The sequence below is a fragment of the Tinamus guttatus genome, unplaced genomic scaffold (assembly GCF_059628265.1).
Source record: "Tinamus guttatus ecotype Peru unplaced genomic scaffold, ASM5962826v1 Tinamus_guttatus_pri_ptg000423l, whole genome shotgun sequence".
In the NCBI taxonomy this organism is placed as follows: Eukaryota; Metazoa; Chordata; class Aves; order Tinamiformes; family Tinamidae; genus Tinamus; species Tinamus guttatus.
The window spans coordinates 210,853-237,135 of record NW_028288957.1 but is presented as its reverse complement, the minus strand read 5'-3'; the positions used below and the strand labels follow the sequence as shown (position 1 = coordinate 237,135).

The window sequence follows — 26,283 nt, the reverse complement described above, 5'->3', positions numbered from 1 at the left end:
TGCATCCACTGAAATCTCTGTTCTAAATAAACTTGCATCATATTCTTTTCACTTCAGCATTATATTTTGTAAATAAATTGAATTCTGATACTTTTAAAATGGAGAAGTTATTTGAGATGTAATGCTGCAACAGTTTGTTCAAGTAAAGTTTTGTTTCAAGTTTATCAACCCTGCCCCATTCTCATGGGCTATGTTTGTTTTCAGCAGCTTACACTTTCTGTTGGGAAATACTCTAGTCGAAGGTATGACCGTATGTAGTCTTTTTGTATAAAAAACTTCTTCAGCAAAACAAAACTGGGTAAATTATGGATATCAGCACTGTGTCTGTGCCTTAAGTGGGCTGATGCTGGCTTACAGATGCTGAAAGTCTGGTCCTTCTCCTTGAAAGGAAAGAGTAATTTCTACTAGGAAAAGAGGCTTACTGGTTAAGGTGAGGCAAAGGAATCGTGTCCTATGTTTTTCACATTCAAACATGTGACATGTCCAATACAGACAAACAAAATGTAATTGTGGACTTAATTTGGTTTCTTGTACATAAATGATTGATGGTTTATAACAGCTGTATTTTTTTCATAAGACAAAGGCCACTGGATAATTAGATCAAAGGTGTGTTTGGCTTTATTTTTTAATAAGTCAACAATTTTTTGGTAGATAATAGTTAATAGCCAGCTATTCTGTGATGTGAATGCAAGATAAACACAAAGGATGAACTTCAGCACACTTAATGCCAGGACTTTGCCAGCATCTCTTTCTCTAAAAAGAAGCTGTCAAGTTGTTAGATGTGTTTCCTCCTTACCGTACCAGGCAGAGAAGAAGCTTCTAGGAAGAACTCGAGAACAGTGCTGTTTTTTTTCCATTTAGTACAAGTGGCTTTGTGAAATACTGCAGGGAAGGGATCCCTGAATGCAATAAAATAGGGGCTTCTGATTACATGCTTGCAACTTTCCTGTGTCACTCTCCTCTTTGCACAGAATTGCAAGGTTGTATCTAAAAACTCCGCTGCTGATAAAATTGCTCTTGGCTGGCACTTTTTCCCCAGTAACGCATAGCAATGATAGGGATAAAACTGGTTGTCATCCCCTGCTCCAAGAAACTGCTGGAGCCTGTGGGCCTTGGGCCGCCTCTGCTGTCCTCTGGGATGGGCCTGGTGCAATAAATAAAACCCACCACAAAACCCACCTGTGCGTCTGCCTGGGCTGCGGGGGGGTTTCCTAAGCCTCTCGCCTGGGTTCTCGCGGGGGAAACGTGAAGCCCTGCCGCTGTGCTCCCCAAGGAGGCCTCTTCCTTGGGCAGCCTCCTGTGCTCGCTGCGGGGACATCCACCGCACGGCGACATCAATGACACCTTCTGCGACCGTGCCGCGCAGGGACGGGCTCGCGTAGAGAGGGCATAGGGATGAGTTAAATTTAAAAAAGAAAAGAAGGGGGAAGTAAATAAGCAGCCGGCGGGGCCGGGGCGGGGGCTGCGGGGCCGGGGGCGGGCCCGGGGGCGGTGGCGGCGGCGCCCGCCGGGGTTTAGGGGCGGCAGCGGCGGCCGCCTCCTCCTGCGCGGCAGCGGCGGCGCGGCCCGGCCCGGCGCGGCCCGTTCTGCCCAGCGCCGGCTGCGGCGCGGCCCGACATGGAGGACATCGGCTCGCTGGCGGCGCGGGTGGCGGCCGTGTGGCTGGCACTGGTGCTGGCCCTTATCGTGGTGCCCTCGGCGCTCGGCGTGTCGCTGGGCATCTCCGAGGCCTACATGTGGCTGCTGGTGCGGACCCTGGAGGTACGCGGCGAGCGGGGCGACGGCCGCTCTTCGCGGCGCGCGAGCGGCAACGGCCCCGGGGCAACGGCCGCGGGCAACGGCCGCTCCTCGCGGAGCGCGGGCTGGGGCAGGCGCCGCGCGGGGCGCTCGCCTGTTCTTCCTTACCCCTCAGGTTAGGGCCCAAAACCACCTCTCTCCCCTCCCAGGTTTTCTCCTGTTCTCCCTCACGGGGAAACAAGGTGGGTTTCCCTCAAGGAAAATAAGGCAGGTGGCGGTGGGGAGGCAAATTTGGCTCCTGCCTCAGCCACCTTGTTTTACATTCCCTTTTCTCACAGTAGGGCCTAAATGTGTCCCCTGCTTGTTTTGTGCCCCCCCTCCCTCAGGGTGAGGCCCCCTCACCCCCTTGTTTTGTGGCCCTTTCCCTCAGGGTGGAGCCCAAATTTGCCTGCTTTTCCTTCTTTTCCACCCTTGCCTCACAGGAAAACAAGGCTGGTGAGGGGTGCCCAAATTCGGGCCCTCCTTAACCTTGCTTGTTTTCCACCCCCTTCCCTCACAGTGGGGCCCAAATTTGGTGCCACCATGCTTTCTGCACCCTTCCCTCATGTTGGGGCTTTTTGGCCTCTCTCTGCTATCTGCCCTGTCCTTTCTGTTTTCCATCCTTTTTCTTCACAGTGAGGCCCCAAATGTGGACCTTCCCCCCCGCCCCACACGCACACTCTCCCTTCCTTCACCCTGAAGCCCAAATGTGGTAATGCCAGGCAAGGTGCTGTCTGCTTTGCAGGTGTGAAAGCTGCCTTGCAGGTAGGAATTTGTTTTTTTTTTTTATGGACCAAGGTCCCCTTGTCTCCGTCTTGGAGTTTAGCCCCACCAGGCAGAACCTCAAACGTGTGTAAGTGCACAAACCGCGCAGAGCCCTGGGTTGCTCTCCTTGGACCCGCGGCCTGGTGAGATAAACCTTGGTGCTCAGGGTTGTACCATGTCCCGGGTGCGGTTGTCTTGGCCTGGTACGATTGTTGCCCGTTGGAGAGAGACGTTACCGGGTCACGCTCTGTGGATGTGCCACTTCTGGAGGAGTGCCTGGCTCCTGCCACGGCAAGTGCTGCTGCGAGCAAATGTGAATTCACGTGAGCTGTGGTTGTGCAGGGCTTCAGCTGCCTGCTTTGCCACCCCTGCTCTAGGTATGCAAGCCCTTCTTGTGAAGAAATGGGCTTCTGAATGAGATATTTTTTGTGAATGTGTTCCCCCAAAGCTCACGGTAGTGGTGAGAAGTATTTTGAAATGCCTTGGTGGACTAGTCCAGGTTAAATTTTCTCGTGTCTTCCTCCAAGGAGAAAAGGAATCAAAGACAACAAAACAACTGCAAGGGAGAAAGTAAAATGATGCAAGTGGCATCACCTGTAGCAACACGATACCACTCTATGTGGAGAATAGGTTTTTTCAAAATTGATCTCATTCGCTGAATGTTTGCAGGCCATCTTCACTAATGCACAGTGTCCTGAAGATGTTTAGAGCTCTACTGAACGACAACCAACCACCTAATGTTTCTGTTAAATGTATCTTAAGTGTGATGTGTTGAGGCTTTTGGTGAGGATGTTTGTACTTGGAAATACTTCTTTTAGAGTGCCTGGAGCAGATTTATTTTGGCTATTTCAAATGGTATGAGGCTAACTGTTAAGGGAAGAAAACCCAGTTATTCCTGGGACCCAAAAAAAAAAAAAAAAAAAAAAAAAGCAAAAGCTGAAGAGCTAAAGGTCACACCAGCTGGGGGAGTAATGGAGATCACCTAGTAAGATAATGTTATTTGAACAACTTGCCTTTACCTGTGGTTAACTGCAGTTTATGTGATTAGTGATCTAAAAATAAATAACTCTTTCTACTGTCACCAAATGTTGTGACAGGAGGTAACTCGAAATGTCATGGTCATTAAGTGTGGAGCAGTGTCTTGCAGTCATTTCTGAGAGAATGACCCAGTCGGCAAGGCATGAGTGCTATTCTGATGTGTAAAGGAGGAGATAATGGCAAATCTAGGGGAAGAAAAAGGAAAAAGACTAAGTGTTCTGGAGTAACATGCCCAATTCTGCTATCTATCTGTGTGTTTATGCACATATTATTAAAAGGGAAAGCTGATTTAAAAAAAAAAAAATAGCAAGAGTCCTGGGGAGAAGATCTGGTAGGGAAGACTTGTTGCAGATGACTGAAGAAGCCCAGTCCGCTTAAACTTAGTAAGTCAAAGTCCAGATGTGCTGGGCATCTCTCCTGCTCTTTGATGCTGGCTTTTGCTCTGTTCGGTAGCCTGACGGAGAAGCGGGTAATTTGCCAGCCAGCTGCGGGCAGCTCCTCTTGGAGCCCATTAAAAATGTGTGTTGTCACACCTGGTTCCTGCCAAAGACAATGGTAACAAGGCCAAGTTTTAAATACGTAGCTGCTAGTCAGGTCTGCTATCTCCTGAGCTGCTGGGCTGAATAGATGGGCTTTCAATGGCCCGTTTTGTGGCTGCGTTGAATCATAGGCTGCTGCAGTTTCTGACAGCTGAGATGTTTTACTGCACAGTGCCCAACTTAATAGCTTCCTCTTCCGTTTCCAGTCTTGCTTACTGAGCACTTGGGATTGCACCGCTCCTGCCTTCATTGTGTCTTTGATAGGCAAGGTGGAAAGACTAGTCAGTGAAGCAGTGGTCACTCGTTGACCCTGTATAATATGGTGTTATTCTCAGATTTTGCCTCCTTAGATCCTTCCCCCGTGTTGTTTTCTACAGGGCAGGGTACTGTTGGATGGCAACGTGTGTGCGTATTGGGGCTACCCTGTTACAAGGGTCCGAGGCTGCCGGACACCATAGTCAGGGGACTGATGAGTTGGGGAAGCGAAAGTTCAGTCTGAAGTAGTGGTACGTCTGCCGGTCCAGTGTCGTGTCAGGCGTAATATGGCCCGTAAATGTCTCCTAGGTGTGGAGGGATGGAGTGGGTGTGGGATGATACTGGATTTGGGCTTGAATTTTTTTCCTACTAATCAGCCTAGTTCTGTTTGTGCTTGTTTCAAGGGAGCAGCTGTTTAGTTCCTGTGCTACAAACACGCTCCAAGAAGAGGCAGGGAGTGGAAAAGCTCCTTTTGTGAACAGAGAGTGTCCTTGTGCTTGGTTTGGCTGACAGTGCTGGTGAGGGAGGTTTGGTGGGGCACAACAGCTTTTTCTCTTTGCTGAGCTGCCTCAGAAAGGCACATTATTCCAAGCAAAATACAGCGTGTACGGAGGTGATACTGCTGTTGGTCTGCCCCATGGGTTACATTCAACCCAGAGGGAAAGACCGTGCTTATATGGAATGTATTTTCCTATTGAAATGGGGGGGGCGGGGGAAAAGTAGAAAAGTATGACCAGCTCTTTAAACATCAGAGCAATGTAGTCCATCAGACAGTCTACTTTGTTAGAAATCCTTCCATACTCCTATAGGTATAAAGATCTTGAAGTATAACGCCCTGAATCTTCTTGCCAAGCTAACCAAGCTAAGTAAGCTTTTGGAAAGCTGCTTTCTCTCTTCTGCTTGCTACTCTGTTGAGTGCTAATATAATGACCTCTGACATCCCCCCCCCCCCCCCCCACCCCGAGATGTTTGTGTCCCATGTGAGAGCCAGATTACTGCTCCAGAAGCTTCTCTGGCAGCCATTTGTACCCATGAGGAATTTCTCTGGACTGCTGATGCTCTGCCAGGCTGACACTTGCAAAATCATTGGCCCCTGAACTCTTACCTGCCCTTGACGTGTAGGGTACTGCCTCTTGTGATTGTCACAACATGTTACCGTGTTCTTTTTTTTGTTTTTTTTTTTTTTTTTTGGCCTGTCATTGTCTTTGTAGGGATTCCAGTGTTGCATTTCATACATTTTGATCTCACCTTTCGCCTTGGTTTCTGCTCAGCTTTTCTGTAAGTTCTGATGCGAGTTGGGGTTTGTATAGCACCTGTAAGTGTGCTGTTTTAGCTCTCCTTGCCTAGCAGCAGAGACCACACTTTTGGAAAAGGAATTGTCTGACCCTATTACTGAGCAATCTGTTCCTCTGTTTACACGAGTCCATAGAAAAGCTGAAGGATTGGTTTCCTCTGCATGCCTCAATATTAGGCAGTTGTAGTGAATGCTCTTGAGTGATAGTCGGTGTTGGGAAGACTGTACTTTGTCTTGATAAGAACAAATTTCAATGATTTTTTTTTTTTCTCTCCATACTCTGTCCAGACATACTGCTTCTGGAAATTTTGATTAGGCAAGAAAGCACTTCTTGAACTGTGTGTGTGTGTGTTTTTTTGTTTTTTTTTTTTTTCCTTTTTTCTCCTTCCATAAAGCACAAGAGATGCTGGGAGTTGTAGGTTTGTCATGCGCTGGGTAACTGATCTATTTGGGTTTCCTAGTGGCCCCTCAGAATAGAAGCAATTTCTAATATTTTATTGTGCTTTCAGTAGACAAAGGCCTAAGGTTATTGGGTAGCGAGGAGGTGAAACAAAGGATATTTGGCTTAGAAATGACCTCTGTGGGGTGAATGGACCTCCTACCTTGAGAGTCATGTTTCTGGTGGAGAAAGCACCTTCTGGCACCTCTGGTTGAACCACGTGGATTGGGTGAGAGGTGAGGTGGCCTGGGTGTCCTGAAGTACTCCAGGATGCAGCTGTTTACTGTAAATCACGATCAGGATCGCAGGCTGCGAAATGTAGTGCTAGGGTAACGGGGTGGGGAAGAAAGACGGAGATTATGTAGGCAATAAAAACGTGAGTCATTGTGGTTTTGTTTTCTACAGTCCATTTAACTGGCTTCTTAAGCAAGCTGTGCTGACTAAGGTTATTGCACGGCCTCGGCCAAGGCATTCAGAGCGGCTGAACTGGTAGCCTTCAAGGACTGTTGGGGCAGAGGAGAAATTGAGACCTCTGGAGTAAGGGTTCCCAGGGCAGCCAGTTCAGATCTTAACAAGAAGCACCTCTTCCAGAGGAGCCCGATATGAAGGATCCACCTGTATTTACAAGGGTTGTGTTGGCTTTTGGAGCAAGAACTTAGGAAAGAACTTAGCAAGAACTTATTAAAGTATGTAGCCTTCCTGTGAGGTATTAATCTAGACCCCAGTCCTGTGCAGGCCTTTCTGCATATTGTGCACAGAGGTTGGTGAATAATCAGCAAGGCTTCTTGCACGTAGCAAGAGGCAGCAAATGACTGTTACATCAGTCACTGAACCAACAGCACTGACTTGAAATGGAGTTTCACAGCACGTGAACACCAGGGTTTTGGAGACTCTTGATAACTAAAGATTATTCAAAAGCAAAAAACAGCTATATTGAAATGTTTTCTTAAAGTTAAAATGCTTCAAGTTTATATGAAGGAAACTACTTGGCATTTCTGTTGCTGTTCCCTGGTGCTTCCCTGTCGACTTACACTTCTCACTGCCCTTCGGGTGCTTGTCCACCAAGAAGAACTTGCTGTACTGCTCGCAGTGTATTTGTTTTGAGGTGGCGGCAGAGATCTGCCATCAACATGAGGAAAAGGTGGTAGAAGGCACCGCAGAAGACCTTTCATACTGGATTGTCTCATATGAGGAAGAGAAGAAAACAACAATGCAATAACTGATATTCAGATTTTGTTGAGTTCAGCACCTCGGTGTTGCGTGCGCGATGCTTTGATGTCGTGCTATGGGTATTAACCTTTGGAAAGCTCCCAAGGAGGAGCTCTCGCTTGTGCTGTTAGATCACACCAGTGATCTAACTTGTTATGACTCCAGATATTTAATAATATTCTCTTTTGTAATAATCTAGCATTGCTGTGAAACTGAAGGTAGTGTTTAAAGCTGGAAAAAGGGATTAGAGGCAAACTTCTACTTATTAGGGAAGTCAGGACAGTTTCTGAAATGTTGGTGATAAATCAAGCTAGTGAAATATCATCAAACAATTAGACTTTGAACATGGGTATCTGCCTGGGGATGGGCTCAGTTTTGGACATTTATCACAAAGTGTGATTGCTTCTTCCAAGGTCTAATTGGACCTTTCTTGAGTAATGCATAGCCCCTGTATGTAAAAGTGGATCTACTGACTTAGGTAGTGTAGGCTGTTGATAACTTAACCTCTCCTAAAAATTTAGGAGGGAAACCTTTTCAGGGAGAGATGGATATGTTCTTCTTACCTTGTGGAATGTGCTGTGGTGCTGTCCTCAGACTGTGCCTATGTGTGTGACTGAAGTATATTGCAAGATGTTCCAAGCAGCTGAAACATCATGGTTTTAAAACCAGGCCCCTGGGGATATTTGCACAGTTTGCCATCATGCAGCTTTCTAAATCTGTAGTAGTGGGTAGCCTGAAGGGTAGAACCCTTTCTTTTTGTAATCTGTTTGCGGCTAAGGGTTTTATACTCCTTCCCTAAGACTTTCAGGAATTCCTGGTGAAGGTGAGGTCTGCACCAAGGTGCTTGAGGCTGCCTCCTCACGTGCTGGGGGGAAGAGCCCTTCTGATGTGTGTCTGTTCTCCTGATAACCAGGCTGCCTTTTGCTTACTTTCTGTGTAAGAGGCTGTGTAAGAGGCCTCAGTTGGAGGCTAAACTTCTTTCTTTTCGGTCTCTAAAAGGGGAAAATATCTTGACCTATGGTGAGAGGAGTGTTATATTTGAAGCCACAGGGCTGTGCTTTAGCACAGGAGCCAGCTGGAAGGCCTTGGGCAGTGCAAAGCGGTAGCTAGTGAGAAGAAGAGGAAATTACTCCCATTTCTAAGTGTGATATGTTTTTTCAAGGTAGATCTAAACTGACTTTAGACTTGATCAAAGTTAAAATTTTTAGCGTTGATGAAAGTTCCTCTGTTTTAGGCCCCTGAGAATAAGCGGAAGAATCATTAAGTAAACTCAAGTAAACAAGTCTTACTCTTTGGTGGTTAGTACATGCATGGTCTTGGGAAATAGGGCAGCTTGAGAGAGATTGGAGGAGAGAATTTTACACCAGTCTGCGCTAGGGTTGGGTAGACCTGAGTCTACTTGGCCCGTGAGCATGCCTTGGCACTGCTGGCCAAGAAGGGTAGGCGGTCTTCCTCCTGCTTGCTGGTTTTACAAAGCATGCCGAAATCCCCTGGAAAATCTGGCACCAAAAATAAGTTTGCCTCAACTATTGACTTGTGGAGCACAATGTGTGAAATGTGTGCAATGTTTGTGGAGGGTGTCATGTTGGTGCCATGCTCATGTTAATACACCCTCCTCTTGGCAAGGCATGGCTGGAGGGCAGAGGCCACTTGAGTCTTCCCTTTCACCCTCAAAATGGGCTGAGTGCTATGTTGTGATGCTGCAGGTCTCTGAAGATAGTTGTGCTTGTGGGCTAGCAGTTGCCCACTTGTGATTGCCTGTGCCCATATTGTGAGCTTTTGAGCATTGCAAAGGTACATCATGGTGGCATGACTTCTGCTTGCTCTCCAGCTTGTATGCTAGGTCTAGCGTGAATAGCTTAATTGTAATAGTGTGACTTGTGTAGTGAGAGTGATCCACTGGGAAAGCTGCCTGTTCTTCTTAGCTCCAAGTGGAGGAACTGTTCTCCCAGATTTTACCAAACAAAGGGTGGCAACACTGCATTCTGATTACCCATCAGAGAGGAGTAGGTAGATGAGAACTCCTTTTCTCTGCTAGTGTATGCAGCAGAGGGCTCTCGCTTTTCTGCGTAATAAATCTGGCTTGTCCACTCACAAATGTTGTAATTAATTTTGTGTAATGATTCAAGCACGATCTGAGAGTGAATATTTTGTGGTCCATGTGTACCCCAAATTCGGTTGTTAGAGGAACTCCAGAAATGGTGCTGTTCTAGTACACCAGTACAGGCTGGGGACCGACCTTGTGGAGAGCAGCTCTGCAGAGAAAGAGCTGGGTGTCATGGTGGATGATAAGTTGACCATGAGGCAGCAGTGTGCCCTCGTGGCCAAGAAGGCCAATGGGATCCTGGGGTGCATTAAGAAGAGCGTCTCCAGCAGGTCGAGGGAGGTGATCCTGCCCCTCTACTCAGCCCTGGTGAGGCCACATCTGGAGTATTGTGTCCAGTTCTGGGCTCCACAGTACAAGAGGGATGTGGAGCTGCTGGAGAGAGTCCAGCGCAGGGCCACAAGGATGATCAGGGGCCTGGAACATCTGCCCTATGAGGAGAGGCTGAGGGAGCTGGGCCTGTTCAGCCTGGAGAAGAGAAGGCTGAGAGGGGATCTAATCAGTGTATATACATACCTCAAGGGAGGGAGTGCAGAGGACGGGGATGGTCTCTTTTCAGTGGTGGCCACTGATAGGACTAGAGGAAATGGCCGGAAACTGAAACATCAAAAATTCCATAGGAACTTAAGGAAAAAATTCTTAACAGTGAGGGTGACAGAGCACTGGAACAGGCTGCCCAGAGAGGTTGTGGAGTCTCCTTCTCTGGAGATCTTCAAACCCGCTTGGACGCAGTCCTGTGCCACGTGCTCTAGGTGACCCTGCGTGTGCAGGGGGGTTGGACTAGATCTCTAGAGGTTCCTTCCAACCCTAAGCATTCTATGATTCTATGATCATCAGTGTTATCTCCACCACCAAACTACTCAGGTCAGCAGACTGCTAGGACCACTGACTGCATGCGCTTCTGCCAATTCAAGACCTACCCTGCCAACATGTTCACTCGTTTTCCCAGTTCTTCCACTGCTGAAGCAATAGCTGTTCCAGGAACTATTGCTTCCCACACTACCTCAGTACCTTCTAGTTGCACGTGATCCTCGAGCATGTTATACCCATGAATCTTCTAGGAAAGACCAAAGCAAAACATGCTTAGAGGAAGAAATTTCTTAGAATCATAGAATCATAGAATGCTTAGGGTTGGAAGGGACCTCTAGAGATGATCTAGTCCAACCCCCCTGCACACGCAGGGTCACCTAGAGCACATGGCACAGGACTGCGTCCAAGCGGGTTTGAAGATCTCCAGAGAAGGAGACTCCACAACCTCTCTGGGCAGCCTGTTCCAGGGCTCTGTCACCCTCACTGTTAAGAAATTTTTCCTTAAGTTCCTATGGAATTTTTGATGTTTCAGTTTCCGGCCATTTCCTCTAGTCCTATCAGTGGCCACCACTGAAAAGAGACCATCCCCGTCCTCTGCACTCCCTCCCTTGAGGTACTTATAGACACTGATCAGATCCCCTCTCATCCTTCTCTTCTCCAGGCTGAACAGGCCCAGTTCCCTCAGCCTCTCCTCAAAGGGCAGATGTTCCAGGCCCCTGATCATCCTTGTGGCCCTGCGCTGGACTCTCTCCAGCAGCTCCACATCCCTCTTGTCCTGTGGAGCCCAGAACTGGACACAATACTCCAGATGCGGCCTCACCAGGGCTGAGTAGAGGGGCAGGATCACCTCCCTCGACCTGCTGGAGATGCTCTTCTTAACGCACCCCAGGATCCCATTGGCCTTCTTGGCCACAAGGGCACCCTGCTGCCTCATGGTCAACTTGTCGTCCACCATGACACCCAGGTCTTTCTCCGCAGAGCTGCTCTCCACAAGGTCGGTCCCCAGCCTGTACTGGTGTCTGGGGTTATTCCTCCCCAGGTGCAGGACCTTGCACTTGGCCTTGTTGAATTGCATGAGGTTTTTCACCGCCCAGTTGTCCAGTCTGTCCAGGTCCCTCTGGATGGATCAGGATGCTGAACCTGCAGAATGCCCCACAGCCCTACTGCAGGGAAGAGGTGGAAATCGCATGGTTTGGCGCGGGGCTGAAGCTTTCAAAAATGACGTTATTGGAAGCTGGGTTCATGCCCTGCCTGTGAGCAGTCCCTCTCCCGTCTCCACTCTAGATGTGCTCTGTGCAGACCAGTGAGGCTCACCTGTCTGCTGTTAAAACAATAAGTATTCCTCTGATCCTGCTTGAGGACTGATGTGTGAACAGGGTAATATCCCAAACTTAAAGCCATTTTTTGCCAGTTGTGTGCCTCTGAGAAATACCCACTGTAACACTTTTCCTGGAAAGAGGATCAAGTTGTGTATGGGAGAAATAATATTCATAGCTTTATCATCACAGACAATCACAAAATTGATGATTATTTGCTGAACTTCCTATCCTTTTCAAAAGCAGTGGTGTAGGGGAAAAAAAAAAGTAGATCCAAGACCGATGGGCTCTTCCATAGCCAAAAGGCTAAGGGGTTTGTCATGTTTAACTAAGTACAAGTAAAGGCTGATGTCCGAGGTGCAGGAGCTACTTGAAATCGCTTTGTGGGACTGAGTTGACTGAAGTTCTTTGGCCCAAGAACAGGTTGAACTGGCTGGAAATGAGCAGCAGGCTCCTGAGCCCGGGGATGGTTTTGCCACATGTGTTTGTCAGGGAAGCAGAGAGACAGAGCTGCTGGGAAACTTCCAGCTTGATGGTGCTGGGGTTTTTGGTTGTGAAATATGTTCAGGCAGTGCTGCTTCCAAGGAATGATTCATCTGAAAAAGGTAAGTGGTTGTAAAGATCACTCCGTGAAAGTCGCAACCTGTCTCTTAAGTAACAGTCACTTCTTAGGAGACTTAAGTTAATATTGCTTGTTATATGCATATTATTAGCTTATTGCATACATTTTTTCAGACGTGAAATTAACGTTTCTTTCTCTTCCACAGTGGGCCACTATACGGATAGAAAAAGGTGTCAAAAAGGCACAGCCGCAGCTGCTCAAAACTCCTGCTGCTAACGGTAAGAATCAAGTCAAGCCATCGTGATATGACCTGCATGCTGAAGCAGGGCAGCCGTTTAAAATGAAGAGGTAGATGTGTGTGAGAGTGAACAGGAGAGGAGAAGGGGCTGGCTGCAACTTACTGTTAGACTGACTTGTTTTGAAATCCTGCTGGCACAAGAAGTGCCAAGAAGGATGAAATTCTACTTGTGTTGGCCTATGCTGAATGCCTGAAAAGTCAGAAGGGTTGAGAAAACAAGGGTATGAAATAACAGTATGTTTAAGTTTAAGCTGGAGACTGTTCTCAATCAAAGGAAGTGTTCGGCCTGCAGTACTTGCTGTTTTCTCCATGCCTGCTTTTAGGTCAGTGCTGACAAGGCTTCTGGTCATCACTGCTGGTGGTATCAGATCTCTAAAGAGGTCTGTGAGCTTAATGGAGAGCGTTTTGAAGTCCAAGCCCAGCACTCCTCTTTCACAAGCTCAGGGCTTGGTTTCTCTTTTAGGACTGTGTGTGTTTTGGGTTTTTTTTTTCCTTCCTTTCAGTCTGCTTCCATTTCCCTTTTGCCTTCTTGAGTTATTTCAGTATTCAGCGACAACCTTGCTCTCTTTCTTTCTACAAAGAGAGCTGAATAATTGCTTCATGTTTCCTCCTTTACCCAAATTTTGAAATTTCCTCTCTTGCTATATCTTATCCCATACAGAATGTCATGGCAGGCTGTACTGGGTCAGAGTTGTCTGCAAGAGAGCTTTTAAGCTGTATGTGCAGCAAAAGTAGCCTGAACTTACACAGGAAACTCAAGGAAGGGGACGGATGAACCTGCCATTGTAGCCAGTACTTGGTCTTCTCCTGCTTCCTGACTGAAATTCATATTTCTATTGATAAATCTGTCCAAAAATCAACCTACTGTCGGCCTCTTTACTGTGTTCGCCTCAGTAGGCAGTGTACCTGAAAACAGGACAACATTCAGAGGAATTGTTTTCTGAACCCACAAAATCTTGTATATAAGTAATGGGAATGAACTCCTGATGTGGTCATGTGTTTTTCATTCCCAAAGAAAGTGTGTGTCCCATTTCCAAAGCAGCTTCCTTGCTGATGCTGCAGATATTCAGGTGTTGCACTATCAACTTGCCAGGTATGAAACCAGCTTGGATGGTGGCAGACCCAGCTGTCAGTTAGCAGTGGTAATAATAAACTGGAGGTTCTGCACAACAGCCCTTAACAAGGCTCGGATATGACTTCTAATTTAATTTGTGACCTTAATTGGGACTTTTAATTTTGTGCTGTAGTTCATAACCTGGATGAATCTGTGTGCAGCCATCCCTTGATTTCTCTTGAGGCATTAGTGATAATGCCTGTGGGTAACTTGTATAGAAAATAGTATGCAGGCCGCCTTTGTTCAAGCAGTGTTTTGCATTTGGTTTGAAAGCAAATAGGAAGCACTTCCTCTCTGAGGATGTCTTCTCCTGCAAAAAGTTTGGTGATGCTCCAGAAGCAGCTTGCCACAAAAGAGACAAGGTGGCTCCCTCTTTCATGAGGATGACTGGCACCGAACTCCCTCTCGCTTGAGAAGTATGAGAACAGGGGAGATTTGCAGTTTGCTGTACCAACCTGTACTGCTTATATTGCTCTCTGGAGTTTTTTGAATTGTCTGAATTTTGAATGCTAGTCAGGAGAGGGGAAGAGGATAACAGAAGGATAGAGGAAGCTTGTGATGAACATACTAACTTTACAGGGTCAAAACTCTTCGGCTCCACCCTGGTGCCTTTTGAGGCACAGCTGCTGCTTCTGTGCCTCCCCTGCAATCCAGTAGACCATTTGCTTCCGAAATCTTGTCCTAGCTCGGAGAACATCCCCAAATATGGAGGATCACATGTGCAGTCAGAACTGCCAAGCAGTATTAGGTGGCTGTCATGGTCAGTGTAGCAATGAGGTTCTCCATGCCCTGCCAGGACTGAACGGGTGTTGGGTAGATAGCACCAAGCACGGATCTGCCTTCAGTGCTGGTTGTGCCTGTGCTGGGGCCACTGAAACCTTGGGGGAGCAGCAGGGTGAATCCAAGGCGAGTGCTGCTGGATGCCTTTAGTCATGAGTGCCTGCAGCTGTCTGCACACTGAATTTCTAGCGCTGAAGAAGAGCGCGATACTGATGGACCGCATGACTGCTGGGGGACCCCGGAAGGTCTGGGTGTAGTGGTGCAATATTTAAGTTGGCCCCTGAGGTGTCAGAGCATGAGCAAGCGGAAAAGCCCAGTTGCATTAGGCAATCTTTCCTGAGGGAGGAGAAATTCCTGGTGATAAGAGATTGCCGAGTATTGAATAAAATGGGGTAAAGGTAAAAGCAGGCATGTGTATGTGTGCGTGTTAAGGGCTGTCAGACTTGAGACCCTGCACTGCCTCCTCCCTCCTTCCTGTGCCCAATCCTTGCAGGGAGGTGGGGTAGGAAAGGAGGGAGAATCACATGTGTGTGCGAAATGACTGGTTTTCCTGGGTTCAGGGCCCTGTTCCCTGGCAAACCAAAAAGTGCACCTTTTCCAAAGAATTGGAAATCCAGCATCAACCTTCTTCAATGTTGCAACCAAGCGTCAGCATGACAGAGCAGACAACACCTTTCACTGCATTACCAAAGTCCAGTGTTGCTTGTATCTGTCTGCCAAAAGAGTGTCCTAGGCCCCCACATTGACAGTGTGAGACCAAATAGTGGCAAGAAAAAGGTCAGCTGCTGTTCCTGCTAAGTGGGGAATTATCTGGCACTGTCACTTCCTGTGTTGCCCGTGTCAGAGGACAGTGTGTCACCCATCAGGCCTGACGGGTGACTCTGCTGGGCAGGGTTTCAGAGGCTGGCTGTGCATCTCTGAGTAACTGTGTAAGTGGTGGTTGTGTCAAAAGGCCATGGTGCTCTTTAGTGTGTGGATAAAAAGCCACCAAACACTTTTCAGGTACAAATTTTGAAAGTGTCATTCCCCGAAAGAAGGGCATGTGTGACTGTAACTATGTGTGTAAGTATGTGACTGTAACTACATAGTGTGGAGCTTCAGCATGGTATTACTGGTGAAATAGAGTACGAGAGCTTGAGACTTAGAGCTTAAGTGCTTGGGAGTTGTGCCCTGACTGGGTGAATAGCAGGGTGATTACATCCATGTTTGGGTCACGAGTGATGCCTGCTGTGCTCCTGCCTAATGCTGCCTTCCAGCTGCTTCTGGCCAACTCAGCCCTGCTCGTGGCCAAGGGCTTAAGTGCCATTAAGTGCTACTCTTGATTAGAAAAGAGCCAAGTATATTGCCTGAGCAGCATGCGTTTAATTCTGTGTATGTTGCTACTGAGCTCTTGGCAGGGCGCTCCTTGTCCCAAAGGCCACGCGGGTGCTGGTGGTGCCGTATGACAGTGACACGACAGGAGAGAAGTTACAGCAAGGGCGTCCTGCCTGTGCCAACTAAGGGCTGAACTTGAACCCTAGGCTCCTCTGCATTGCACCTGCAGCAGTTTGAGCCAAGAAATAAGAGCCAGGAGCCTCTGGGGGTGATATGGTGCAATGCAAATGTTCCCTGGAGTAGCTGTAATCTGGAAGTTGCCACCGTATATTCCCAGTGTCTTTCTTTTCATGTGCGGGCAAGACTTGCACAGGAAGCAGACTTTAATTCTGTGGGATGTATATTTGTGGGAACGTGCTGTGTGTTTTGAACAATTGTCCTCCTTCTCTGACTTTAATCCTAGAATTGAAACACAGGGATTATGCAAGTGGTCAGAAGGAGTCTGTAAGAGCAGTGACCTGCACTTGGACCTCTGTAATCCTAGTTGAGTGTTGCAGGTGATGGCTGTTCTGGTTCAGTGTCTGTCTCATCTCCTCAGTCATTAGCTTCTGGAGCTACATTTGCTTGTGAGGCAGCAGCCACTTGATCTTTATATTTAGTTGGCCGCATTTGCTCTCACCTTTGTGGCCTCTGTGAGAAATCGGTGCTTATTGGCATATCAGACCATATACACACACACACATTATATATATACACACACATAGAAAATCTATAAATTTTATCAAAGGTGCTTATTGTTTCTACTGCAATTCTGTACTCTGCAGTTTCCCCTTCTTTCATTAGCCATTATATGGGCAGAGTTGAACTGAAACATGAGTGTTGGTGGCAAACTACACTGTTATTACATTAAGGCACCTGTAAGCACAACTTCATCTGATGTTCTTTCTCTTGAAGGGTTTTTCCTTCTTTAATGGGTACTATAATAGAAACAAACAGTGTGATCCTGTTTGTGCTCATAGAAGAGGCTTCTACTGTGAAGTAAGGTAAGTGCTTTTGTTCCAAAGCTTCTCTTTGCTTAGGTGTCAGTTCTCACTGGTCTTCTGTGTCAGCACGAGTTGGTCTTGGATAGAGTTTCTAGATTTATACTGTGTCAGATGGTGGGAAGAGGTTGTCTTTCTTGCTTCACCCCCAGTAGATTTGGATATGTTTGCTCTTCAAGGGTTTATTTGAGGACCAGCCTGCTGAAGTGTATGCAGTGCTCAAATACTACTCTGATTTTCTTTCATAGGTGCAGAGCTCTGATAATAAAGCTGTCTCCTGGAATGTTGCAGAGCAGCAAGTACTTTGGAGGATGGCTGTTATTGTCTGGAATGATTTTCTCATACGACTATTCTTTCTTTCTTTCTTTCCCAAGTTATCATAGAAAGAGATGAAACCACTATGGAGAAAGAAATTGCAGGTCTGCATCGAGTGGATTTCGAGTTCTCCGACATATTCTATTTCTGCAGAAAAGGATTTGAGGCCATTGTAGAAGATGAAGTCACCCAAAGGTTTTCTTCTGAAGAGCTGGTCTCCTGGAATCTCCTCACAAGGACTAACGTCAACTTCCACTACGTCAGCCTGCGGCTGACACTTGTATGGGTCGTTGGGGTTGTGGTACGGTACTGCTTCCTGCTGCCCCTGCGGTGAGTGCGGAAGGAATGGTTAACCTGGGAATGGGTCAATGGAGATCACTTTAGAAAACATCATCTGAAGTTCTCCAGCAGAAGGCAACGTTAGCAGAGGCTGTCTGCAGATACAGGCTTAGACTCTTCTTTGGCTAAACAGCTATTTGCAACATTTATCTTCCCATTCCCCATGAAGAATAGCTTAGGGCAAGTGATGGTCTTTTCTGTGACTATTTTGCCTAAATTGAATGAACTGGCAATCTAAGAGTAAATTGAGCAATGTTGAGTTAAACTCTGACCTTATAAGTGTTGTTGTGTCTGATGTCATTGCCTTTGTACCATGTTTTTGAGCAATATGTGCCTGGGAGTCATTAACAGTAGAGTCATAGGAAAATGGGTATTTGGGGATTCTGAGAAATAGCTGACCTTCTGCAATTCATTTTCATTTTAAAGGGAAAGGTGATATTCAAAGGCACGAAACAAATTATCCTGCTTGAATGTCTGTCTCCTTACAGCTTTACCCTGGCTGCTATTGGGATTACCTCAATGATTGTGGGGACAACAGTGGTAGGGCAGCTGCCAAACAGCAGGTAAGTAGGCATGTGTTGTGAATGTGAGACACACACTATGCAAGCTGGTAGCACTCCTGTCCAGGGAAGTCCAGGTGAAGACTGGGACAGATGCTGACACCGTTCATAGTATGCTACACCCACAAACTGGTGTCCCTGTTTGTGGCACCATTTTATATTCATCCTGGGGACGGCTTTTGGCCAAGCTTGGCACTGAGGATGGTCGTTTCTGATGGGACCCTTTTAGGAGAGAGGCCTAAGTTGTTAGTATTGAAAAATGTCAGGAAGATCTTGGGGACCAAAATACCTCATTGGCTCAGGACTGCCAAGCTGAAGAACTGAGGTGCGAACAGCCCCTCAGGTAGAATGCTGGTCATGTCCATTCCTTAAAGAAAGGAGCCTTGCCTTAAAGAAAGGAGAAAGATGTGTACTGCGGTGTCCTTGTTACAGGTAGTGAGAAAGAGAGAAGAAAATGAGAATTAATAAACAAAAAACTTCTCTGCTTTTAATCCACGTGGTAAATAAGTAGTGCAGTGTCCTACAGAGTTAACTAAGGCAGATTTCTTTAAAAGGACTAATGGGGAGAATAAGCAGAGGAAACAATCCGATTTCAGCACTGTGCATTAGTGATAGGACAGAGAAGCAGTGTCCAGCTGGGTACAGCCCAGTAACATGCAGAAGTGCATAGGAAAGGGCAGACATAGTTCTGTGTTGGGACAATGCCAGAAATGGAGTAAACAGGGGGTGAAGGTCATACTGAATTGTTCAGGTCTCCCTCCCTCTGTCTCCACCTGTCCAGGTTGTAATTCAGAAGACATGTTGACATCCTTGTTCTGGGGTCAGTTCTGGGGTTTAACCAAGGTCATTCCTTGGTTAAACACTTAACACTTTCGAGGTACCAGTCCTGGTGACTCTGGTGCTAGGATACAAAATACCAGCAAAGAAATTTCTGCCTTGCCTGCTATCTGAGTAAATAAGATTGGGGAATAATGTGTCTGGGCTGAGTTACTATACTGAGTGAGTGATTCAGCTGGGACTGCTTTTAAGAAAAACCCCTCTTATCCCCAGCTCTGAGTACACTGGAGGATATTGTCTAGCTGCATTGCAGGATGCTGCATGCTACTGTGTTCTCTCTTTCAGTGTGAAAAGCTACCTAAGTGAGCTTGTCCACCTCACGTGCTCCCGGATCCTCGTTAGAGCGCTCTCTGGTACCATCCATTACCATAACAAGTGAGTGAGCCAAATGCTGGGGTTGTCTAGGCTTTTGTGTGCAGCTCTGTGTGCATCCTTGTTGAAATGGGGCTGCTCGTTCATGGCCCCCAGGCTGACACTGCGCTAGATGCCGACTCACCTGGGAGTTTTAAAGAAATCTGTGTGTAATGAGGTGCACCCTGCAGTGTTAGTCTAACAACAAGTTTTGTATTTGCAGGGAAAACAAACCGCAGAAAGGCGGTATTTGCGTGGCCAACCACACATCACCGATAGACACGATCATTTTGACAAACGACGGCTGCTATGCGATGGTACGCGGGGCATGCGCTGGCACGGAGGAGAGGGACAGCATGGCAAAGGGGAAGGCTGGGGGATGTTGGTTGTGGGGATTACTGTTTAATTTTCACGTTTAAGAGTGATGTTCAGTGTTAGCTGGTGGGAAAAGTGCGCTTGTGCTGAAGTTGGGCTACATGGAAGTTTTGTTCTGGTGAAGTTGCCCTGCAATGTCAGTGCCAGGAGGCTCTTCTGATATTATACTAGAGATACAGTTTTACATATGCTTCCAGGCCTTCTTTAAGTGATTGCATTTCACAATTTTTTATTGGCTTTTCCCAATCCTGATTTGCAGTCTCCAGGAGGCTTTTTTTTTTTTTTTTTCTTCTTCTAGTTGTAGAGATACAGAGAGGAATCTGCCCTTTCCAGGAGGTTTCTTTATGCTAACATGTCTCATTGGTCTTGCAGGTTGGCCAGGTTCATGGTGGGCTCATGGGAGTTATTCAGAGAGCAACGGTAAAGGCTTGTCCTCACGTCTGGTTTGAACGCTCGGAAGTTAAAGACCGCCACCTAGTGACAAAAAGGTGAGATGTGACTCGAAAATCAAGGACCCAGATTAGGAATTGCAAATCTGGTAAAACAAAAGCCCAAGGAGGTGACTGTGAGAAGTGACACTTGGAACTGCATTGTCCCGTGAAGAGGCAGTGTCTTGCAAAAGCTGCTTCTGTGGGCAGGGCCCGTATCTAGTTGTCTAATTCCAAATGGTGGTGGCTGCTGCTTATAAGCCCTGATGAGAGGGACACCAGTCATCTGGAATTCTGTGTTACTGATGGAACTTTCCAAGCAGGAGGAGCAGGTAGGAGTGGAAACCTTCATTACAGCAGTGGCTGTATGCCAGCAGTTGGAGCTGCTGAGTTGCAGCTGACTGGCTCATTCAGAATGGCTGGAGCGTGCTTGCTTGGGGACAGTAGACTGTTGCCAAATGTCAGGCCCCCAAATTGCTGAGGAACACTTGAATACTTGACAAGCTTCGCAAGGGGGAAGTGTTTCAGACCAAAGGTTTTGAGAAAGATTGGGTTGTAGCTGAGTATAACAAAAGACCTTATTTGGGTAGCCACCACTTTTTTTTCTTAAAACCCATCTGCCTGGAGAGTAAAAGTAGAAAGAAACTGTTTGTTAAACCTTCTTTCTGCTTCCACAGACTGAGAGAACATGTGGCAGATAAGAGCAAACTTCCAATTTTAATTTTTCCAGAAGGTAAGAAACAGAATGGCTCTTTACCTCTATTCAACATAATCTTACCTCTCATTCTCTTATCATGACTTCTGGTGCTCTGTGGGAGCTAACCTGTGGCTTAGACTGTATTAAAATGGATATTGGATATTATTTTTTCCTTTTTTATAAGACTTCATAATGACAATAGTGTACAGACTCTGGCTACTGGATCTTCTGACAGAAGCTGGATGCAGAAGAATGGGAACATTATTTGTCCTGCTCTGTCAATCTGTTCTTGTGTTTTCTCTCTTGCACGTGGTCTTGTCTTAGTCAGGGAGTCTGTCACAGGACCGAATGAAGGACAGGTGGAGGGAGATGCTTAACTTTAAGGGGCCTGCACTTGTTCCTCAGTGTGCAAAGCCTGTGTGTTGCTGCAGTCTTGTGACAATGACTTTCTCTTCTGGACAGGCACCTGCATCAATAATACATCTGTGATGATGTTCAAGAAGGGGAGCTTTGAAATAGGAGGGACAATCTATCCTGTTGCAATCAAGGTAAAGGGAAATAAGTGCTTGCTTAACTCTTATATGTTTAGGGATCGGTTTCTCTCAGGATGTAGGAAGTTGTCTCTGCCCAGCTGCTGCTAAAAGCTGGAGCTTGATGGAGCCAGGGGGCTGAGGCAAAGAGGAAGTGAAAGAAGGGGAGAGGAAAAGAGGGCAGAAGGAAAGGGTCAAGGTGGAGGGAGAGCAGGGATAGGGTAGTGGGGAGGGAAAGGCAGAGGAGCGGGAGAGATCCTTCAGTTTGTGGAGCTCTCTGCGTAGGACTTAGGGGGGGCTGATGTCCTGTAGAAAATTGGAAGAAAGGAAGGCTGCAGAGGGAGGCCCGGATGGTCCTTCCTGGTGCTGAAAGGAAGAGAAGCCTGGAGGTCACAGGGGAAGTGGTTCTTGTGGCAGTTCCAGCAAACAGGTGACTGCCCCTGTCACATAGCACAAGATGCATAAATGAACACGGATTAACTTTATAAAGCCTCCTGCTAGGTAAACACATTAGGTGTGAATATTCTCTCTGCCTTGTGACTGCCAGTTTCCCCCCAAAATCCCCACAAGGCTGTGGCCTTCTGTGAGGAACTGGTTTTACAGTTTGCATTTTGTGATCCTTTACAGTATGATCCTCAGTTTGGAGATGCGTTCTGGAACAGCAGCAAATACAACATAGTGAGCTATCTGCTGCGAATAATGACCAGCTGGGCCATTGTGTGTAATGTGTGGTACATGCCACCGATGGTTAGAAAGGTAACTTGTCCTGTGGTTGACTGTCTGAGTGTAGTTTAAGGTCCACACTGTCTGCAAGCTTCCCCCCCAACCCCTTCCTCCTTTCCATTAACTTCTGCCGCTGTCCCTGCTCCCCTTCAGATCAAAAGGGTTTTATCCTGGGCTCTGTTAGTGTTTTTTCCCTGTAACCGTACTTTGCTTTTCCTGATCTATTTTCCCAAAGGACTGGCTAATGCCAGCTAGTGTTAAGAGTATATTCTTAGTTTGCAAAATTGTCCATGAACAAATTGTACTGGAGCAAAATTTTGCCATAACTTTAACATTTTTGGGAAAAACTGAGAGCTAAATGAGTAACGCATAGGAAGCTCAGATAATCTTGGCCTGGGAAGGGAGGCGGGATCTTTTGTTGCCAAACTAATCTGATGAAGCAGCAGATGGAGAGAGAAGAAAAAAAAAAAAAAGTGATTTGATTCTTTATGATCTCATTATGTTGAACTTTAAACCTTTGAAGGAAGGAGAAGATGCCGTTCAGTTTGCCAACAGAGTGAGGTCTGCCATTGCTCAACAAGGAGGACTGGCTGAACTTCCTTGGTGAGTAATGTCAGCATTCTTAAGAGTGTATACAAACTACCTACACTTATAGATTTATCTGTTACTATGGTTTTCTATAAGATTGGTTGCTGCTACAGCTTAGGGAAATGTTTTCCCACTTAGGCAAGGGGTTTTTATTCAATTGTAGGTGTAGCCTGATATCATTATTATTACCCTTTAATAGGCTAAGCTTTAAACTTGGCCTGCATATTCATTAAGGCTTTGGTTAAGTGCCATTTTAGTAAAGACACTTAAACTTGTATTTAAAAGGTTCTGAGGAAGAACCTTCTGAAACATCTGGTAGGACAAGATTCTAGAATTGAGTGAGATATTCAGTATAATAACAATTTTGATGACAACAGTGGTAACAAACTTGATGGAGTACCTCTCTTCTACCCTGTTCTAGGGATGGAGGCCTGAAACGAGCTAAAGTCAAGGACACTTTCAAGGAAGAACAACAGAAAAACTACAGCAAGATGTTAGTAAGAAATGGATCAATAGGAAATCTGTCTACAGGAACAGAGTCAAACTGAATGGTGGTTCTTTCACACAAATTTTGCACAACCAGCCTTAGCAGGAATAATTGTTTTTAATTACAAGGAAAAGAGCAATGAATCCCTCTTGTCATGTGTGTGCATATTCTCTGTGTGGCTGGTGCAGAGCCTGCCAGGGCAGTGTCTCTGTATCTCTTTTTCCCTCCTCCCCCCTTATCCCCCCTCTCTCTGCTATCCCCTCCTCATCTTCACTGCAAGCATGATGATGCACTGCTGTATTGTGGCTCCTAGTAAGGAATGGACACGTGGAGAGTTGAGAGACAAGAGCACCAAAAGCTGCGCTCTACTTGTGCTGAATTTGTGAGCCTGGAGAGAAGGGCACTAAATAGATGCTGTCAGAACGTTGGTTGTGCACATGCACGTTGGTTGTGGTAACTGGCAACTTAAGCGTAACAATTTTGTTTGCTCCCTGATGCTCACAGGCTTGTTGTGGAGTTGTTATATAATGTGATTCAGGATGGTGTCAAATTAGGGCCAATTCGGGTTACATTGCCTAGGATGTGCATGGAGGAGGGTGGCAAAGACTGATAGATTCCAAAGGCTAGAGAAGGAGCTACACTGCCAAAAGCGCAGCTCGAGGACCATGGGGAATTTGGCAGCTTGTGACATGCAAATGATTTATTGAGAACTGCTGTCTGAGGAGAGATGTAAAGAGCAAATCCTCAATCTTGCTGTCTGCTGCTACTGTTCCACTGGCTTTCTTCAGACCAGGAGAGCTCTCTTAAGGGTAAGATACAGTAAGCAGCTGAATAGGCTAGGTTGTGGCAGATGTATTCTGGGAAGTGGATTTGCAAGACTGCTTTTCTGGAGGGGAAAAAAAAATACTGCTAATGGCTTAAAGGTCTTAGGAGTACAACTCCGGATCCACTGCGTTGATCTGGGCCAGCAATAGCTATGACAACTCTAAACAGGATCCATAAGTCATCTATGATACATGAAGTGGCATGTTCAAAACTACAATGTATTGCTGTCTTAATGTAAAGAGAAATAAATTCTATATTTCTAATGGGTCTTGTGTGGCATTTATGTTCTATGTGTTTAAATAAAACAGTTGTATTTTCTGAAACCTCAGAATTGGGGTCACAGAAGCTTAACTGGCTGTGGCATGAAATACCACCTGTAGTTCAACTCCTAACCTGATATCTAACATGACTTTTCTTTTTTTCCCTCCAACAAATCAAGGTGTCGTCTCTTCTGTCTAGAAAGTAGAAGTGACTTGCACAATGTGCAGACTGAACTTGTGATTAGAGCATTAAGTCACCTCAGGGAGATTTGACCAATTAAACTGTAATTAACTCTAAAACAACAATGATCCTCTAAATTTGTCACAAACGGTGAGTTCGTTTGAGAGCTGTCTTTTCCCAGAGCAGAGAGTTTTTTCAATTTAATGCTGTTCCAAAACTGAAACAAATCCTTTTACAAGTTAGCCTCATAAATGAGGTTCCTGAGGTTCCTGGGTTTTGTTTGTTTGTTTTTTTGTTTTGTTCTTCCTCTTTACTCCTCGGTGTGTGCACTTGCATTAATAGATGCTTCCAGTCATTGACTTTAGTGCAGATACACTGCATGTTGTATTTGGAATATGTGGTCTTGAAATCCACCAGAGCTATGTGACCTTGAAGGAAGCATTAGAAAATGCTTTTTTGGTTTAGCCTGATGGGCTCTTTTGAAGTGCAAAATGTTAATATTGAGAGGGTTAGAGTTGATAGCAATGAAGCAAGGCAGAAGTTTTTGCCAAGTTTGAGCCTAATTCCACTTGAACTTGAGCTTTAGTATTCCTACTGAGATGAACTGGACAAGTGACCTTTGGGATAGTGAATTTAGGTATAATTTGTGGATGCACACTCTGAGGTGGAGCTTGGCCTCTCCTTTCTGTAGGGAGCTTTGTGTTGGAAAACTTTTTTTTTTTTTTTTTTTGGTGTGTGTGTATAGGCATAGAAAATACCTTATATAAGGCATATAAAATACTTTATGGTTAAATATATTGCTTTACACATGAAACATGAAGTAAAAATAGGTGAAGGTTTAAGTATGCAATTCCTCAATTCCTAAGCTAATCTTTGTGGCCAGCTCATGGGCTGTGACTGTGTCACCGTTTCTCTCCTGCATTTGGAGTTGATTCTCAGCAACTGTGAATTGCACTGGATTAGGAAATCTTGCTGCAAACTGTGGTTTGACCCTTGCTTAGGGCAAAAGGGATTTTCAAGGAAAAAAAAAAAACCCTAAAGTGATAGGGGAATGATAGGGTAATACAACAGTACTGTTTAGCTTGGGGGGAGGTTTACAGGACAGCTCTACATGCCCTGTTTGCAGGTAGGACAATGAGTCATCAGTGTCACTTAACTCAGTATCAGTTAAGGTACTCTTGCCTCTTTTCCCTGCCTTTGGAAAGGTTTCCTTTGGAAAGCATTGATCCTTATTTAAGAACCTTGTTTTTCTTCCTTTCAAGATTTAAGGAAAGGCGTTTGATTTCAGAAAAACAGAAACTTAAATAAATCAAACATGAGTTGTGCGTTTCGGCTTTCAGGACCACCCCAAGTTAGACTGGCTTGGAGAGAAGCCAAGAAGCCCATGGCAGTTAGCTCTTTTCCTGCCCTGCAAAGGCTTGCAGAGCTGCTTGTGGAGTAGTGGAAAATGAGATCAAATGCATCTTATTTATACAGGACACTATGGCCAACACCAAAATAATACCTAGGTTTTAGGTAGTTAATAGTATTCTTTTTTTTTTTTTTTTTTTTTTTTTTTTTTTTTTTTTTTTTAAGAATAAAATAGAGAAAGAGAATGTCTTCCCTTGCTTGGCTATACAGCAGCCTTTGTTGTATATCACAGTCTCACAAATGTTAATGTTTTCTTCCTCAAAGCTTTTATTTTCCTCTCCATTGTAGTCCTAGAGTGCAGTGTCCCCTGAACTTAGAGGGGGCAGAGTTCCTTTTGAAACGTCGCTGCCAAAAAAGGTTGTTTCCTCATTGAATCTGAGTAAAAATACAGGTAGCTGATGTGGTAGATGATAGTACAACCCAATTCAGCTGTCTCCTAATCTTTTCACATCCCTCAAATCTACATGTTGTTTCTATATTAGGCATAGTAGTTATTGCCAGCACTCCTGTTTTGTATCCAGCTTAAGTAGTTCCATCTCTAAATTGGCTTTTTCCACCATTGCAGAAAACTTATGCTCGATATGAGGGAAATTGAAAATCCTCAGGATCAGGAGTCTTTGGAAATTTGTTATGAACAAACCAATACTGCTCTGGATGCTGTAGGGCCAGAAGCCAAACTGAGACTTTAGCTATTTAGGAATGTCCTTTTCAACCTCACTGTTCA

General features: G+C 45.8%; 1 protein-coding gene across 1 annotated transcript; it reads left to right on the top strand.

Moving 5' to 3' along the window:
• Positions 1–1,599: 1,599 nt before the first annotated feature.
• On the top strand, positions 1,600–23,031 carry LOC104566405 (glycerol-3-phosphate acyltransferase 3). The gene is made up of 12 exons (XM_088531560.1): positions 1,600–1,761; positions 12,313–12,385; positions 17,028–17,298; positions 17,796–17,870; positions 18,990–19,079; positions 19,279–19,372; positions 19,803–19,918; positions 20,536–20,591; positions 21,018–21,103; positions 21,713–21,841; positions 22,332–22,411; positions 22,818–23,031. Exons 1-12 carry the CDS (start codon positions 1,618–1,620, stop codon positions 22,942–22,944), a joined length of 1,341 nt encoding a protein of 446 aa, XP_088387686.1. The 5' UTR covers positions 1,600–1,617; the 3' UTR covers positions 22,945–23,031.
• Positions 23,032–26,283: the final 3,252 nt, after the last annotated feature.

What these genes read in the sequence shown, in the direction of transcription:
- LOC104566405 (XM_088531560.1), top strand. Translation starts at nt 1,618, where the DNA reads ATGGAGGACATCGGCTCGCTGGCGGCGCGGGTGGCGGCCGTGTGGCTG. An exon ending in TGCTTCCTGCTGCCCCTGCG is followed by an intron (nt 17,299 to 17,795) that starts GTGAGTGCGGAA and finishes GTCTCCTTACAG; the next exon opens with CTTTACCCTGGCTGCTATTG. An exon ending in ACCATCCATTACCATAACAA is followed by an intron (nt 19,080 to 19,278) that starts GTGAGTGAGCCA and finishes TTGTATTTGCAG; the next exon opens with GGAAAACAAACCGCAGAAAG.